At 52.1% G+C, this 13,490-nt stretch overlaps 1 protein-coding gene across 1 annotated transcript in view; it reads right to left on the bottom strand.

The window, feature by feature from the left end:
- WNK2 (WNK lysine deficient protein kinase 2) overlaps positions 1–1,644 on the bottom strand; it is a 142,367-nt gene extending 140,723 nt beyond the window's left edge. Inside the window, exons 1-3 of the mRNA XM_011927527.1 lie at positions 1,574–1,644; positions 1,262–1,352; positions 20–227 (exon numbers count right to left, since the gene is read on the bottom strand). Of these exons, the coding sequence (XP_011782917.1) occupies positions 20–227; positions 1,262–1,352; positions 1,574–1,644 (370 nt within the window). The remainder of the gene's footprint in view (positions 1–19; positions 228–1,261; positions 1,353–1,573) is intronic.
- Between the last annotated feature and the right edge of the window lie 11,846 nt (positions 1,645–13,490).

Here is a 13,490-nt window from a genome sequence, read left to right as displayed (position 1 = left end):
GGCGGGTGCGCGCGGCCACCTGCGGGCCGGCTACGTGGGGTCCCACCCGCGGCTCTTTGCTCGAGGTAGCGCTCCTGGCTTCTGAAGTTCTTTGGAACGCTCCGCAGGGCTGTCAGCTGCAGAGGACCCCATTTGTTCCTGAGAGGAGGCAGCAGGCTCAACGCCTCAGCACGCCGCAGCCCGGCGCGCCAGACCTGAAGGCCCGGTGCTAGGACAGAATGGGCAGGCTAGGAAGAAAAGGACCAGGGATACAGCCACCCTCAGGAGCCCAGCCTGGGGCTAAGCCTGGTGGGAGTCAGCGTGTCATTTCCTGCCCTCACTTCACCACCAGGAACCATGAGGACCTCATCATCACCCAGGAAGGCACTGGTGACCATTGTGCCCATTTCACAATCTAGAGCAAACTGAGGCGCCAAAGGCAGAAGTTCTATGCTCTAAATCCCAGAACTTCCATGACCGAGGCTGAGCTGGAATGCCTTGGATGGGATATGGAGAGGCTTCCAGAAGCCCCTTGACCCAAAATGTTCTTCCTTCCCACCTCTGCCAGATGCCACCTCTCCCAAGAAGTCTTCCATGATCTCTCTCTCCTTCCTCCACTAGACCCCCACGGACAAGCCCTCTCTTGGGCGTCTCTGGCCATAATGCAGCAGGTGACCTGTGTCAGTAACCACACTGCTAAGTTCTGAGCCCTGCTCCAGTCAATGCCCTGAGCTAACACCTCACTCTCACCCCAGCCTCCATGGTCCTAGGTGAGGAAACTGAGGCATAAGGGAGATACCAGAGTATTCTTATCTCAGTCCCCATCCCCCTGGGCTGACACCCCCATCAGATACACACACACTTCCAGAGATGAAAAGATGCATGTGGGCTGCTGGCCCTGGAGCCCCTGGCACAAAGTAACTCGTGTGGCATAAAAGCCAGCAGAGGTGATATCTCACCTTCACAATGTAGAGGGAAGAATATGCCAAGCCAACTGTTACCCAGAGAAGCAGGACTTCCTGGAGCCCTGCTGGACACTGGCACTGGCTGAAACTAACTTGTGAGGGGCAACAGTGCACATGCCTTCCCAGCTCTGGGTTCAGCAGTGCCACCCTGTAGCCTGAAGTCAGCAATGCTGGGAGTATTTACACTATGGAAATTGGCAAACACCTCAAATCAGGACTTTTCTCCCCAGAGAGTCAGTGGTTAAACAGTGTGCTAGGTGTGGAGCTATGCATTTGGCACTTGCCTGTTATTTATATAATCTAATCCTCACATCTACCTTGTGAGACAGGCGTTCATTCCGGGGCTCAAGTCCGCTGGCATGAGCGCAGAGCTCACACGAGGAGGAGGCCAAGCAGCAGATGCCAGCTCTGCAGGACGGAGAGGCCTGAGGGACAGGGATCTAAGTTGCACCTCCTGGGGCAGGAGTCTTCCAGGTAGAGGTCAGGGGTGGAAAAGGATATTTTCTGTCTTCCCTTTGGAGGCTAAAGACCTTGCCCCTAACCAGCTGAGCGAACTTGGGCAAGTCCTAATCCTTCCTGAGCCTCAATATCCAGCCCTGCAGAGCAGGCTGGTCATCCTGCTTGCCCACCTTAAAAGACTACCAATTCCTTGTGGATTCAGGCAATCTAGGAAGGGCACTGTGTCCACAGACCTGTTCATGATGGGTGTGTTCAAGCCTATCCAAGGGAAAACCAGAATGGGACAGAGCTAAGCGTGTTCTGAGACCAGCACACACCTATCTGGCCTCCTCCTGCTCCCAATAGGCCACACTGGCAGTGTGTGTGGGCAAAATACCTGCCAGCATTGGAGAAGGTTCATCAGCACCCGTGGCTGCTGCCCACCCACACTTGTAGATATGCATGGGAAAAGATGACTATACCCAAGGGAGCAGCCCAGGCTGTGGGGAGTGGGGGACAGCCTGTCCCCGAGAGAGGACTGTGTGCTCTCTGAGCCCTTAGGGGTGAATTCACGCATCCCTACTTACACGCCTCCCACGGTGGAGCTCATTCTCTCTGCCAACCCATGACCATTAGAGTACACAGCTAAGTCAGTAGTGGACAGGTCACAGTTTCCTCTGCAGGGAATCTCAGGCTGGGCTCAGGAGCAGCTCAGCATCCTGGCAGATGGAGCCTGAGGGATCCTTGGACCGACCTTGGAAGTCAGGACTTCACAGCACTGGCTATGCGCCCTTTGGCAGGTCACTAGATATCTCTGAGCTTCCTTCTCCCTGCTGCTGCGACGGGGAGTGTACGTACTGTAGTCTGCTTTGCTGGGCGTCCTGAGGCTGCATGATCCAGGGTCATGATGCCAGCATTTGTCTTTTGGAGGTTTGCTTTTTGTTTTTGTTTTTTTTGAGATGGAGTTTCGCTTTGTTGCCTAGGCTGGAGTGCGGTGATGGGATCTCAGCTCAGCTCACAGAAACCTCTGCCTCCCAGGTTCAAGCAATTCTCCTGCCTCAGCCTCCTGAGTAGCTGGGATTATAGGCGCCCACCAACACGCCCGGCTAATTTTGTATTTTTAGTAGAGATGAGGTTTCACCATGTTGTTCAGGCTGGTATCGGACTCCTGACCTCAAGTGATCCTCCCACCTCGGCCTCTCAAAGTGCCAGGATTACAGGGCAGCATTTGTCTTCGATGTTTAGAACAGATGAGTACGTTGAGGTCTCGCCCAGAGACTTTTCAACTTTAAGTAACATTCTCAAGGCCTCAGAGTGGAGGCAGTGACCTCCACCCACAGCTATCACCTTAGCTTCCACAATGCCAGGGAGCCCCTTTGGTGAAACAAGTTTCTTCCAAGTCCAGGCTGTGCTCCAGCCTGCCCCAGCCAGTGGGCACGTGCAGGCACACACCTGCTCCATGCAGATGCAGTTCCAGGAGCTGGGCCCCAGCAAGCAAGAGGACCATGGTATCAGTTTGCTCATCTGTGAAATGGGCATAATGGTCATGCCCAACAGTCTTGGCAACAGAAGGCATTCAACAAATGCTCATGAAATAAGGGAGGAAGGGAAATGGGGCCAGCCCCACTGCCTCTGCTCACATCAGGGCCCGTCGAGGGTCACTGGGTAGAAGGAAGAGCAGGGTCTGGCCATGCCCAGCAGGAGCTCAGTCTACAATTGGCCCCTGGGGTAGGTCTGCCTCTGAGTGGAGTCAGGCAACCTATTTAGTGCGCAGGTCCAGCGTGGCCAGGCCACTTGCCTGAATGCCCCCTGGGTCACACCATGGGGAGGATACCCTGGTAGGAGCATCAGATGGGGAGGACAGTGCTGGAAGAGCAGAGCCCAGGGAGGCCAGGCAGGTGGCTTGGGGGAATGCAGGAAGACCTGTGACCTGAAGAAGGGTATGGGGACAGGACAAAGGTCTGACAGTGTGTGGTGGCAGGAAGGTGGCAGTAGGTGGGAGCAGGTGGGCTGTGGAAGCTTGGGCTCCTACTCCTGGAAGATGATGTCAGAGGATGGAAAGGGCATGACCAGGCTGCAGTGTCTTCGTGCTGTGGGTCATAGAGCCTCAGGACAACCAGCAGGATGGAAGCTCCCGGTGGGTAGGGCCTGAGGTAGGCAGGTTGGCTGGTACGGGATGACGCAACGCTTCTGACTCAGCTGTGACGGATGAATGGTTGAAGAACTTGTTTCCTTCCAACAACAGGGTTCCATTAGAAATTTTCTGAAGTGTGACACACAAATCAGAAAACAACCCCCAGTTTCCTAAGTCAACACTTCACTATGTAGGACTTTGTTTGCGATTCTAGCGGAGAGGTGAGATTTGGGGTAATGCTCAGTTCTGGTAAGGCAGATTATACAGCTAAAAGTAGGCCAGGTGCGGTGGCTCACACTTCTATTCCCAGCACTTCGGGAGGCCGAAGCGGGCGGATCGCCTGAGGTCAGGAGATCCAGACAAGCCTGGCCAACATGGTGAAACCTTGTCTCTACTAAAAATACAAAAAAATTAGCCGGGCGTGGTGGTGTGTGCTTGTAATCCTGGTTACTCAGGAGGCTGAGGCACAAGAATCGCTTGAACTTGGGAGGCAGAGGTTGCAGTGAGCCAAGATTGTGCCACTGCACTCCAGCCAGGGCAACAGAGTGAGACTGTGTCCCACAATAACAACAAAAACAAACAAAAAAACAAAAACAAAAAAGGCCACACACAGTGGCATGCGCCTGTAATCCCAGCTACTCGGGAGGCTGAGGCAGGAGAATCGCTTGAATCTGGGAGGCAGAGGTTGCAGTGAGCCAAGATCACACCATTGCACTCCAGCCTGGGCGACAAGAGCAAAACTCCGTCGCAAAAAAAGAAAAGAAAAGAAAAGAAAAACTGCAAGTACAGGGGAAAAGAGAGTGCATGGTTGTGGGAGGAAGGCAGAGTCACCCTGACCTCCCCCGCAGCTCCTCTGACCTCGGTTTTTCTATCTGTAGTGTGGGACCCGCTGGGCCATCTCAGCTGCTGGTAAAAGTCACTGTCAGACCTGCGTGACCCTGTCTCATGCCCTCTAGCCCAGTGAGTCTTGCACACAGCTACCCTGCAGCATCTCCAAGGCCTGAGGTGCGCCCCACTCCCTGGAGATTCTGCTATGTGGGATGGGGTGGGCCTGGCCTCAGGTGTTTGAAAGCTTCCAGGTGGTCCTGCGGAGACTTCACGTGCTGCGAAGGTCTGGCACACCATGGCACTCAATAAAAGCTGCCTGCGTCGGGGGGCACACCTGCATGGAAAGAGCAACAGAGCAGACCCTCCACTGTACTCTCCGGCCACAAATCTTGTTCTGCCGTGCTCACCGAAAGCAGCCTCATGCCATGGGCCTCTTGGGGTTGCTTGTTTCTCTCAGGGGAGGAGTGAAAGTTCGGCTCCTGGAGCCCCACAGCTTCCCCGACTTGGACGCTGACACCCGGCTCCCAGGTGGCCCTGAGGGGCACGCAGGTACCTGTTGCCCCTGGAAAAGACCGCAGGTCCTGCTCACCCAGGCTTTTATTCCGTTTTTGTGGGTCAGGCCAGCTAAGCCAGCTCGTGGGGCTCAAAGAGCGGATGATGGGGGCCTCGCTGCTCTGGCGCCCTGGGGGAGGCTCCACAGCGGGGTGGAGAGGCTGTATGCAGAGTACCCACTATTTAAAGAACCCTGTGGCCCGGTGAAGTGGTTCATGCTTGTAATCCCAGCACTTTGGGAGGCTGAGACAGGTGGATCACTTGAGGTAAGGAGCTCGAGATCAGCCTGGCCTACATGGTGAAACCTCATCTCTACTAAAAATACAAAAATTACCTGGGCGTGGTGGCTCATGCCCGTAATTCCAGCTACTCAGAAGGCTGAGGCAGGAGAGTCACTTGAACCCGGAAGGCGGAGGTCGCAGTGAGCTGAGATTGTGCTCTGTCAAGAAGAAAGAAAGAAGGAAGGAGAGAGAGAGAGAGAAGGAAGGGAGGGAAGGAAAGAAGGAAAAAAAGGAAAAAGTAAAAAATAAAATAAAGAATCCTGTTCCTCTGTTCTTGGAGGTGCAGGGTCCAGCAGGGCCTCAGGGAGTTCAGGGTTGACTGAAAGGTCTATGGAGGGAGGGGCTCCATGCCCCGAGGAGAAATAAGCAATGCAGTCCGCAGCCCTAGGGCAGTGGCCAGCTGAGGCACGAGGACACACCCGTAGCCTGTCTGATGGTGCAGGACTGGGTGGCACCAGTCCGTCAGAGACAGAGGACAGAGCCCTGAGAAAAGCTAAGGGGCATAGCTGGCCAAAAACTGACATACCATGATTGCTGAATTGACGCCAGCCCGTTCGTGGTGGAAAACCAGCAGCATCCTCCAGCGTTACGTATTCCCAGTGGCCACAACAAACCATCGGGCACAGCTGGCAAGAATTGGAAATGAGGCTGTGTTTGCAGGAAGTTGAGGCTGACATTTTCAAGGAAATACCCAAGGTTGGATTCACTGGGGACCAGAACCAGCCAGGGTGACACTTGCTTTCGGCTTACATCCAGAGCAGAGCGTTTCATGTGAAGGGCAAGCCAAGGAAGTGTCAGGATTTTGCTTTCTTCAGGGTATGACCTTCCCGGGGTAATCTGGCCAAATCTCCTTGATTGACCCCAAGCCTAGGCTACCACATGTTCCCCATGGGCCCACAGGGGAGAGTGACATCGGGGCCTAGAGAGATGGGGGAGAATGTGGGGCCATTGGCGAAGGTCAGAGGGAGCTCCGGAGCGGGTGTGCTGTGGGAGGGGATGGTGAACTTGGCTTGGCCTGCTTCCCTGCTGCTGCTAGGGACATCTGGCCACCAGAGCCAGAGATGGGGGTCTGGAGGGCAGAGGGAGGAGGTGCAATGTTCTAGAACACAGTCCTTATTTCTCTGTTTTTAATAATTTTGAAAATTATGTAACATTTCTTTTACTCCCAAATATCAAAACACTTTGATTTTTAAATAACAGCTTTATTTAGATATAATTCATGTACTGTAAAGCTCACTCTCATAAAGTGTGCGATTAGGAGGTTTTTAGTACATTCAGCATTGTGCAACCATCACCTCTATCTAATTCCAGAACATTTTCATCACATCAGAAAGAATCCCTGTCCCCGCTAGCAGACGCTCCCCATTCCCTCCTCCCCTCAGCCCCTCACACCCACTGGTCCACTTTCTGTCTCTATGGATTTGCCTATTCTGGACATTTCACATACATGGAATCATACAACGTGTGACCTTTTGTGTATTATTTCACGGAACATCATGTTTTCAAGGTTCATTCATATTCTGTCATGTATCAGAATTTCATTTATTTGGATTCTTTTTTTTTTTTTTGAGATGGAGTCTCGCTCTGTTGCCAGGCTGGAGTGCAATGGTGCAATTCTTTTTTTTTTTTTTTTTTCAGGTGGAGTCTCCCTCTGTCACCCAGGCTAGAGTGTAGTGGTGCCGCCTCACTTCACTGCAACCTCGCTTCACTGCCACCACGTCAGGTTAATTTTTTATATTTTTAGTAGAGACGGGGTTTAATCATGTTGGTCAGGCTGGTCTTGAACTCCTGACCTCAGGTAGATGATCCACCCACCTCAGCCTCCCATGCTTGGAATTCAAGCAATTCTCCTGCCTCAGCCTCCCGAGTAGCTGGGACTACAGGCGCCTGCCACCACACTCAGCTAATTTTTGTATTTTTTTTTAGTAAAGACGGGATTTTGCCATGTTGGCCAGGCTGGTTTCTAACTCCTGACCTCAGGTCATCTACCCACCTCAGCCTCCCAAAGTCCTGGGATTACAGGCATGAGCCACTGCCCCCAGCCGCGAGTCTTTTTTTAGGTCCAAGTAATATTCCATTGTCTGTTTTCTTTTTTTTTTTTTTTTTGAGACAGAGTCTCATTTTGTTGCCCAGACTGGAGTGCAATGACGCGATTTTGGCCCACTGCAACCTCCGCCTCCTAAGTTCAAGGGATTCTCCTGCCCCAGTCTCCCAAGTAGCTGGGATTACAGCCGCCCACCACCACTTCAGGCTAAGTTTTTATATTTTTAATAGAGATGGGGTTTAATCATGTTGCTCAGGCTGGTCTTGAACTCCCAATCTCAGGTAGATGATCCACCCACCTCAGTCTCCCATGCTTGGATTACAGGCATGAGCCACCACACCCGGCCCGGATTGATTTTTTTAAGAGCGTAAATTCATTATAAAAAAATTATAAGGCCAGGTGCAGTGGCTTATGCCTGTAATCCCAGCACTTTGGGAGGCCGAGGTGGGCGTATCACCTGAGGTCAGGAGTTTGAAACCAGCCTGGCCAACATGGTGAAACCCTGTCTCTATTTAAAATACAAAAAAAATTAGCCAAGCATGGTAGTGCACCTCTGTAATCCGAGCTTCTCGAGAGGCTGAGGCAGGAGAATCACTTGAACCCAGGAGGCGGAGGTTGTAGTGAGCTGAGATCACACCACTGCACTCAAGCCTGGCCGACAGAGTGAGACTCTGTCTAACAAAAAAACTTTTGAAATAGAAAAAGTCCAAATAAAAGTGTTTAGGCCGGGCACAGTGACTCACACCTGTAATCCCAGCACTTTGGGAGGCCGAGGTAGGCAGATTGCCTGAGGTCAGGAGTTCGAGACCAGCCTGGCCAACATTATGAAACCCCGTCTCTACTAAAAATACAAAAAATTAGCTGGTTCTGATGGCAGGTACCTATAATCCCAGCTACTCAGGAGGCTGAGACAGGAGAATCGCTTGAACCTGGGAGGCGGAGGTTGCATTGAGCTGAGATCGCACCACTGCACTCCAGCCTGGGCAACAGGAGCGAAACTCTGCCTCAAGAAAAAAAAAGTGTTTTAAGTTGTGCACAATGTCACTACGTCAACATGATCTCCCCCACAGCCCCTGTGGCAAGTACACATCTATCTGTGTGCAGCTGTCCACACAGGAGTGCAGATCAAATAAATGAATGTGATTGAACATTTTTCTTCTAACTGCAGAGTTATTATTTAATTTTACTTGATTAGGCTTACACCAGATAAAAGGTCATATTTTCTGTTTTGCTTTAGCCCCTCAAACATCCTGGGATTGCAGGTATTTGAGATCCCGACCAGGACTCCTGCTGAAGAGGGGCCAGCCCCGGGCATGGAGAACATCACTGCCTCCCAGCCTCCTCTGATCAGACCACTGCCAAACTGCACCAGGAGCAGGAACTAGGAATCGTGAGAAGCTGGAGGTGAATTGTTGAGCCCAGTAAGTGGTGAAACCCCAGTTAAGTCTTACAGCTGAAATAATGATAATAATGGCCACCATTCCTGGGCACTCAGTGTGTGCTAGGTGCTGAGCTAATGCTTTGCAAAAATGCTCTCGTTTCACCCTCAGGAGCCCCTGGATGTGGCAGCATTCAGAGATGAAAATGCAGCATGGAGAGGGGACCCATCATGACAGCGCCACACCCAGCAGGTCGTGCAACCTGGAGGTGAGCCCAGGAGGACTTCCCCATGACTCCATCCTGCAGTTGCCATCCAGCTTGTCCCCAGGCCTCTGTGGCAAGTCCTAGGTTCCCTCGAGGCTTCTCTCTGGGGACTCCTCTCTTACGAACAGAAAGTTGAGTCATGACCCTCCTTTAATTCTACGTTGACCCCAGGCCCAACCCTGCGTGCTCACTGCCCTCTAGCATAACCACTGCCTGCCAAGGCCCTGAATTTGGCCTTCCCCCTTGGCCCTGACGATCCCTGCCAGCCCCAGCTCAGCCTACGACCACTGTCTTATACCTGCTGTCTTTTTTGTTTTGTTTTCGTTTTCATTTTCGTTTTCTGAGACAGAGTCTTGCTCTGTCACCAGGTTGGAGTGCAGTGGCGCAATCTCAGCTCACTGCAAGCTCCGCCTCCCGGGTGAAAGGGATTCTCCTGCCTCAGCCTCCTGAGTAGCTGGGACTACAGTTACGCACCACCACGCCCAGCTAATTTTTGTATTTTTAGTAGAGACGGGGTTTCACCATGTTGGCCAGGATGGTCTCGATCTCTCGACCTCATGATCCACCCGCCTTGGCCTCCCAAAGTGCTGGGATTACAGGCATGAGCCACCATACTCGGCCCCTGCTGCCTTTAAATAGAATCACTTGGGTAGACTGGTACAGGCTTTCTGAAAGCAATCTGTGACTGGAGCAAGAGTCTAAAAATTGTTCTGACCCTTTAAGTTAGTAATTCTCTTTTGGAGAATTTACACTAACAAAGTTACCAGCAATGCAGATAGTGTTGTATAAAGATGTTCACTGAAGGATTATTTGTAATAAAACATTATGAATAATATAGTTAAGGAAACAGTGCTATTCCTACATAATCAAATATGGTCGAGCTGGGCACGGTGGCTCACACTTGTAATACCAGCACTTTGGGAGGCCAAGGCAGGCAGATCACTTGAGGACAGGAGTTCAAGACCAGCCTGGCCAACATAGTGAAACACCGTCTCTACTAAAAATACAAAAGTTAGCCAGGCGTGGTGGTGGGTGCCTGTAATCCCAGCTACTCGAAAACCTGAGGCAGGAGAATCACTTGAACCTGGGAGGCAGAAGTTGCAGTGAGGTGAGATCGTGCCACTGCACTCCAGCTCCAGCCTGGGCAACAGAGCAAGACTCTGTCTACAAAAAGAAAAAAAAAAAAAAAAGGCTGAGCCATTTAAATGCTCTTCATGGAGTTGTGTAATGATTAGAGATACTGTGAAGTGAAAACACACAGGAAGAAACGCTGGAAGGAAATACACCAAAGCACTGCCAGTGAATGCTTCTGCTCTTGTACATACGTCTGTACGTCAGACAAGAGGCAGTTCCGCCTGTGTCTTAAGACGGGGGGTGCTGACAGACCCCCAAAGAGACCCTGAGATGAAGGAGGGGGCTCAGCAGAGAGTGTTGAACGCAGCTCAAAGCTTGGGTCTGGAGGCTCCTGGCTCTGATTTAAGCCTTGGCGACGCCCTCTGGCCATGACCTTCAACTGGCTGGTTAATTTATCTGAATGTCAGTTTCCTCATTAGTCAAAGGGACAATGGAGGTGCCTCATCCCTGGTTGTGAGAGGGTCCTGGGGAAGGTCTTAGCAGCCCCAAAAGGAGGCAGATGTGTTGGCTTTTGCAGGCTGCAGAGATGGCCATCAGGTGTGCTGGGGCAGCTTGGGGAAACTGGCTACTGCTGTCCACTTGACTCTAGGCAAACTCAGGCCTTGGCTTGGACCCCCAGCTTCCTTGTCCTCGCCTTGCTGGCAGTGCCTGCCCACAGAGAGAGAAATGGGCACCCGTTCCAATCTGCCTGGGCGCAGGTCCTCCCCTCTGTTTCCACAGGAGGACACGGAGGTTCAGGGGTTCAGGGAACACAGCAACAGGTGTGTCAAGACCACAGAGCCAGCGGGGGTCTGTGTGGACAGAGCAGAAAGAAGGAGCTGGGCAGCCACCAGTTTCGGCCCCCACCCAATGGGCTTGGCGGGGTCCTCAGACCAGCGTCTACACCTGCTGTCCAGGCAGCTTCTGACCGTGGCCAAGGCCAGGTTGTCCTCCCAGCTGGGGGAGCTGACTCAGGCCTGGGACTGGCAGGGGTCTCTCCTGCCCAGAGTTTCCAATTTGCACCCAGTGGGGCCCCAGGCAGCCTGGCAATTGGAGCCGATCACGTCCCCTTGAGAATCCCCAAAGGGCCTCATCATTCTCCATGTGAATATAGAAGAGGGTTTTTTCCGCTTATTGATGAATTTGCCTGCCTGATTTCTGTTTTTTTCCAGCAGACTCAGTCCAAGTTGCTCGTGCATGTCACTGGAAGTGCCTGGCTCACTCAGACTGAAGGTGTGCCTGGGTGGACATGAGGCCGTTATTAAATGGCCTACTGTGCACATGGCCCAGTGCTTGCCTTGGAAAATGACTGTAGCATGCGACAGACCACGTGAGAGGCCTCATCCACCCGGGACAGCCGGGAAGCTGCCCAGACGAGGGGCACGGAACCCAGGATTAGGAGATGAAGAAGAAGATGATGAGACAATGTCATTTCTTAGAGGATCCAAGCGAGAGGGCTTTCTGAGAATGCCACACAATCCAGGAGCTGGATCTACAGCTTATACAGTCGATTCTTGGATCCGGGAAGTCATGCTTTGTAGTCTCTTCCAACACTGAATTAGCGAATCCCAAACCATTGTGTCCCAGCAAAACACAACACACTTTCCAGTCAGCTCCATGTACAGACCGGCACGTTTCCTCTTCTCTTTGTGGATGAGCAGTTGATTCGCCAACAGGGAACCTCAGTCAACAGCACCATAACTGATAGCACCATAATTCACATGTGATGGAAGCTTCTCTAATACACATTTTCTCCCCTATGCACATCACAGCTTCTCTACGCTTCAGAACACAGGGCAGGCCGGGCGCGGTGGCTCACGCCTGTAATCCCAGCACTTTGGGAGGCCGAGGCGTGTGGGTTGCCTGAGCTCAGGCATTCGAGACCAGCCTGGGCAACACAGTGAAACCCCGTCTCTACTAAAATACAAAAAAAAAAAAAAAAGAGAGAGAGCCGGGCATAGCAGCGTGGGCCTGTAATCCCAGCTACTCCGGGGGCTGAGGTAAGAGAATTGCTTGAACCTGGGAGGCAGAGGTGCAGTGAGCCGAAATCACGCCACAGCACTGCAGCCTGGGCGACAGAGCGAGACTCTATCTCAAACAAAACAAAACAAACAAACAAAAAAACACACAATAAAAATGGCTGCTAGATAGGAAAAAGTGTAACTTTGCTCATGAAAAGAAAATTGTCGATTGAAATCACAGCAAGAGCCCTCATGACGCCAGGTTCTACCTATTGGTCTAGCATAAATGAGGAAGCATGAAAGTGCACTGAGAGGCTTGGCCGTGGGGACAGGCTGTCCCATGCTTTGCTGGGGGCAGCCATCCACTGTTTGTGTTAAGGAAAGTCACAAATGCATGGGGTCTCCCAGGCAGGGTTCTTCCCCAAGAGCTTGCTCTATAGGCTCAAGGACAGACTGTTTCATTATGAGTGACTTGCCTTTTGTTTCTCCCTCATGTTGCTGTAGGGCTCATCTTATTCTTTCAGTTGTGTGTGCAGGGGTTGCGTTATCTTCACATCTCTTTTTCAGTAGTCTGAGGAGCAAGGCCCCAGGCATTTGACTGTAGGGTGAGTGGGCAGGACTGCAGCCTTCCCTGGAGTCAGTACATTGGCCTCAGGCAGCCCCTGCAGGGGGTCTCTGACCGGATCACCAGTCCCAGCTACAGGACAGTGGCCTAGAGGGGACCACAGCATGGGTGCTGGGGCCTAGGCAGGGGCGGGTCCTAGATCCAAGCCTTCTTGCTGTGAGCTCATTCTGCTGAGGCCTGGGTGAGGCAGGCCCCTCCCACCATGACCCCCTCCCACCTCCTACCCAGTGCTGGCAGATTATAGACCCCATGTGGGGTGTGGACCACAGAGAGTCCACACAGATCAGACACACAGGTAACTTTTGTGCCACCCAGCCCGATGGTCTCGGGCAGCCCCAGGGCAGTCACCCAGTCACGGGACATGCCCCTCCAACACTCCATAGGAATAACTGTCACCCTCTGGACCAGCTTGGTCCACACCCGATGTGCATGTGCTGATTTAAGATCCCACAGTGACCCTATAAAGTAGGAACTGTGATTCTGCTCAGAAAAATAATACGAACAGCTTCTCGATATGAAAATGCGCAACGTTGCTCATGAAGAGAAAATTGCCAATTGAAACCACAATGAGAGTCCTCATGATGCCAGATTCTACCTCTTGAGTTGGCAAAAATGAGAAAGTGTGAACGTGCACTGCGAAGGATCTCCCACAGAGTTAGGTTACAGATAAGCCAGGCTCTGAGACACTAAGTCGAAGTCACCCGCCCACGGTCATGTGCTGGTACCTGGGGAGTGTGTGCAAACTGAGGCAGGTGGTCCTCAGCCAGACCTCACTGATCAGGAGGCCGAGCTCCAAGAATCAAAGGTGCCCAGCAGGGTGGGGCAGAGCTCCTGACACTGCACCTCCTGACATTCCCCATTGTCAGCCAGAATGAGATTGGCAGCGGAGTTGTTTTTGCTTACTAAACTTTTCATTTTTTTTTTTT

Source organism: Colobus angolensis, unplaced genomic scaffold, assembly GCF_000951035.1.
Source record: "Colobus angolensis palliatus isolate OR3802 unplaced genomic scaffold, Cang.pa_1.0 Scaffold72, whole genome shotgun sequence".
Lineage (NCBI taxonomy): Eukaryota > Metazoa > Chordata > Mammalia > Primates > Cercopithecidae > Colobus > Colobus angolensis.
The sequence above is the reverse complement of the archived record's forward strand: the minus strand, read 5'-3'. Positions and strand labels throughout refer to the sequence as shown.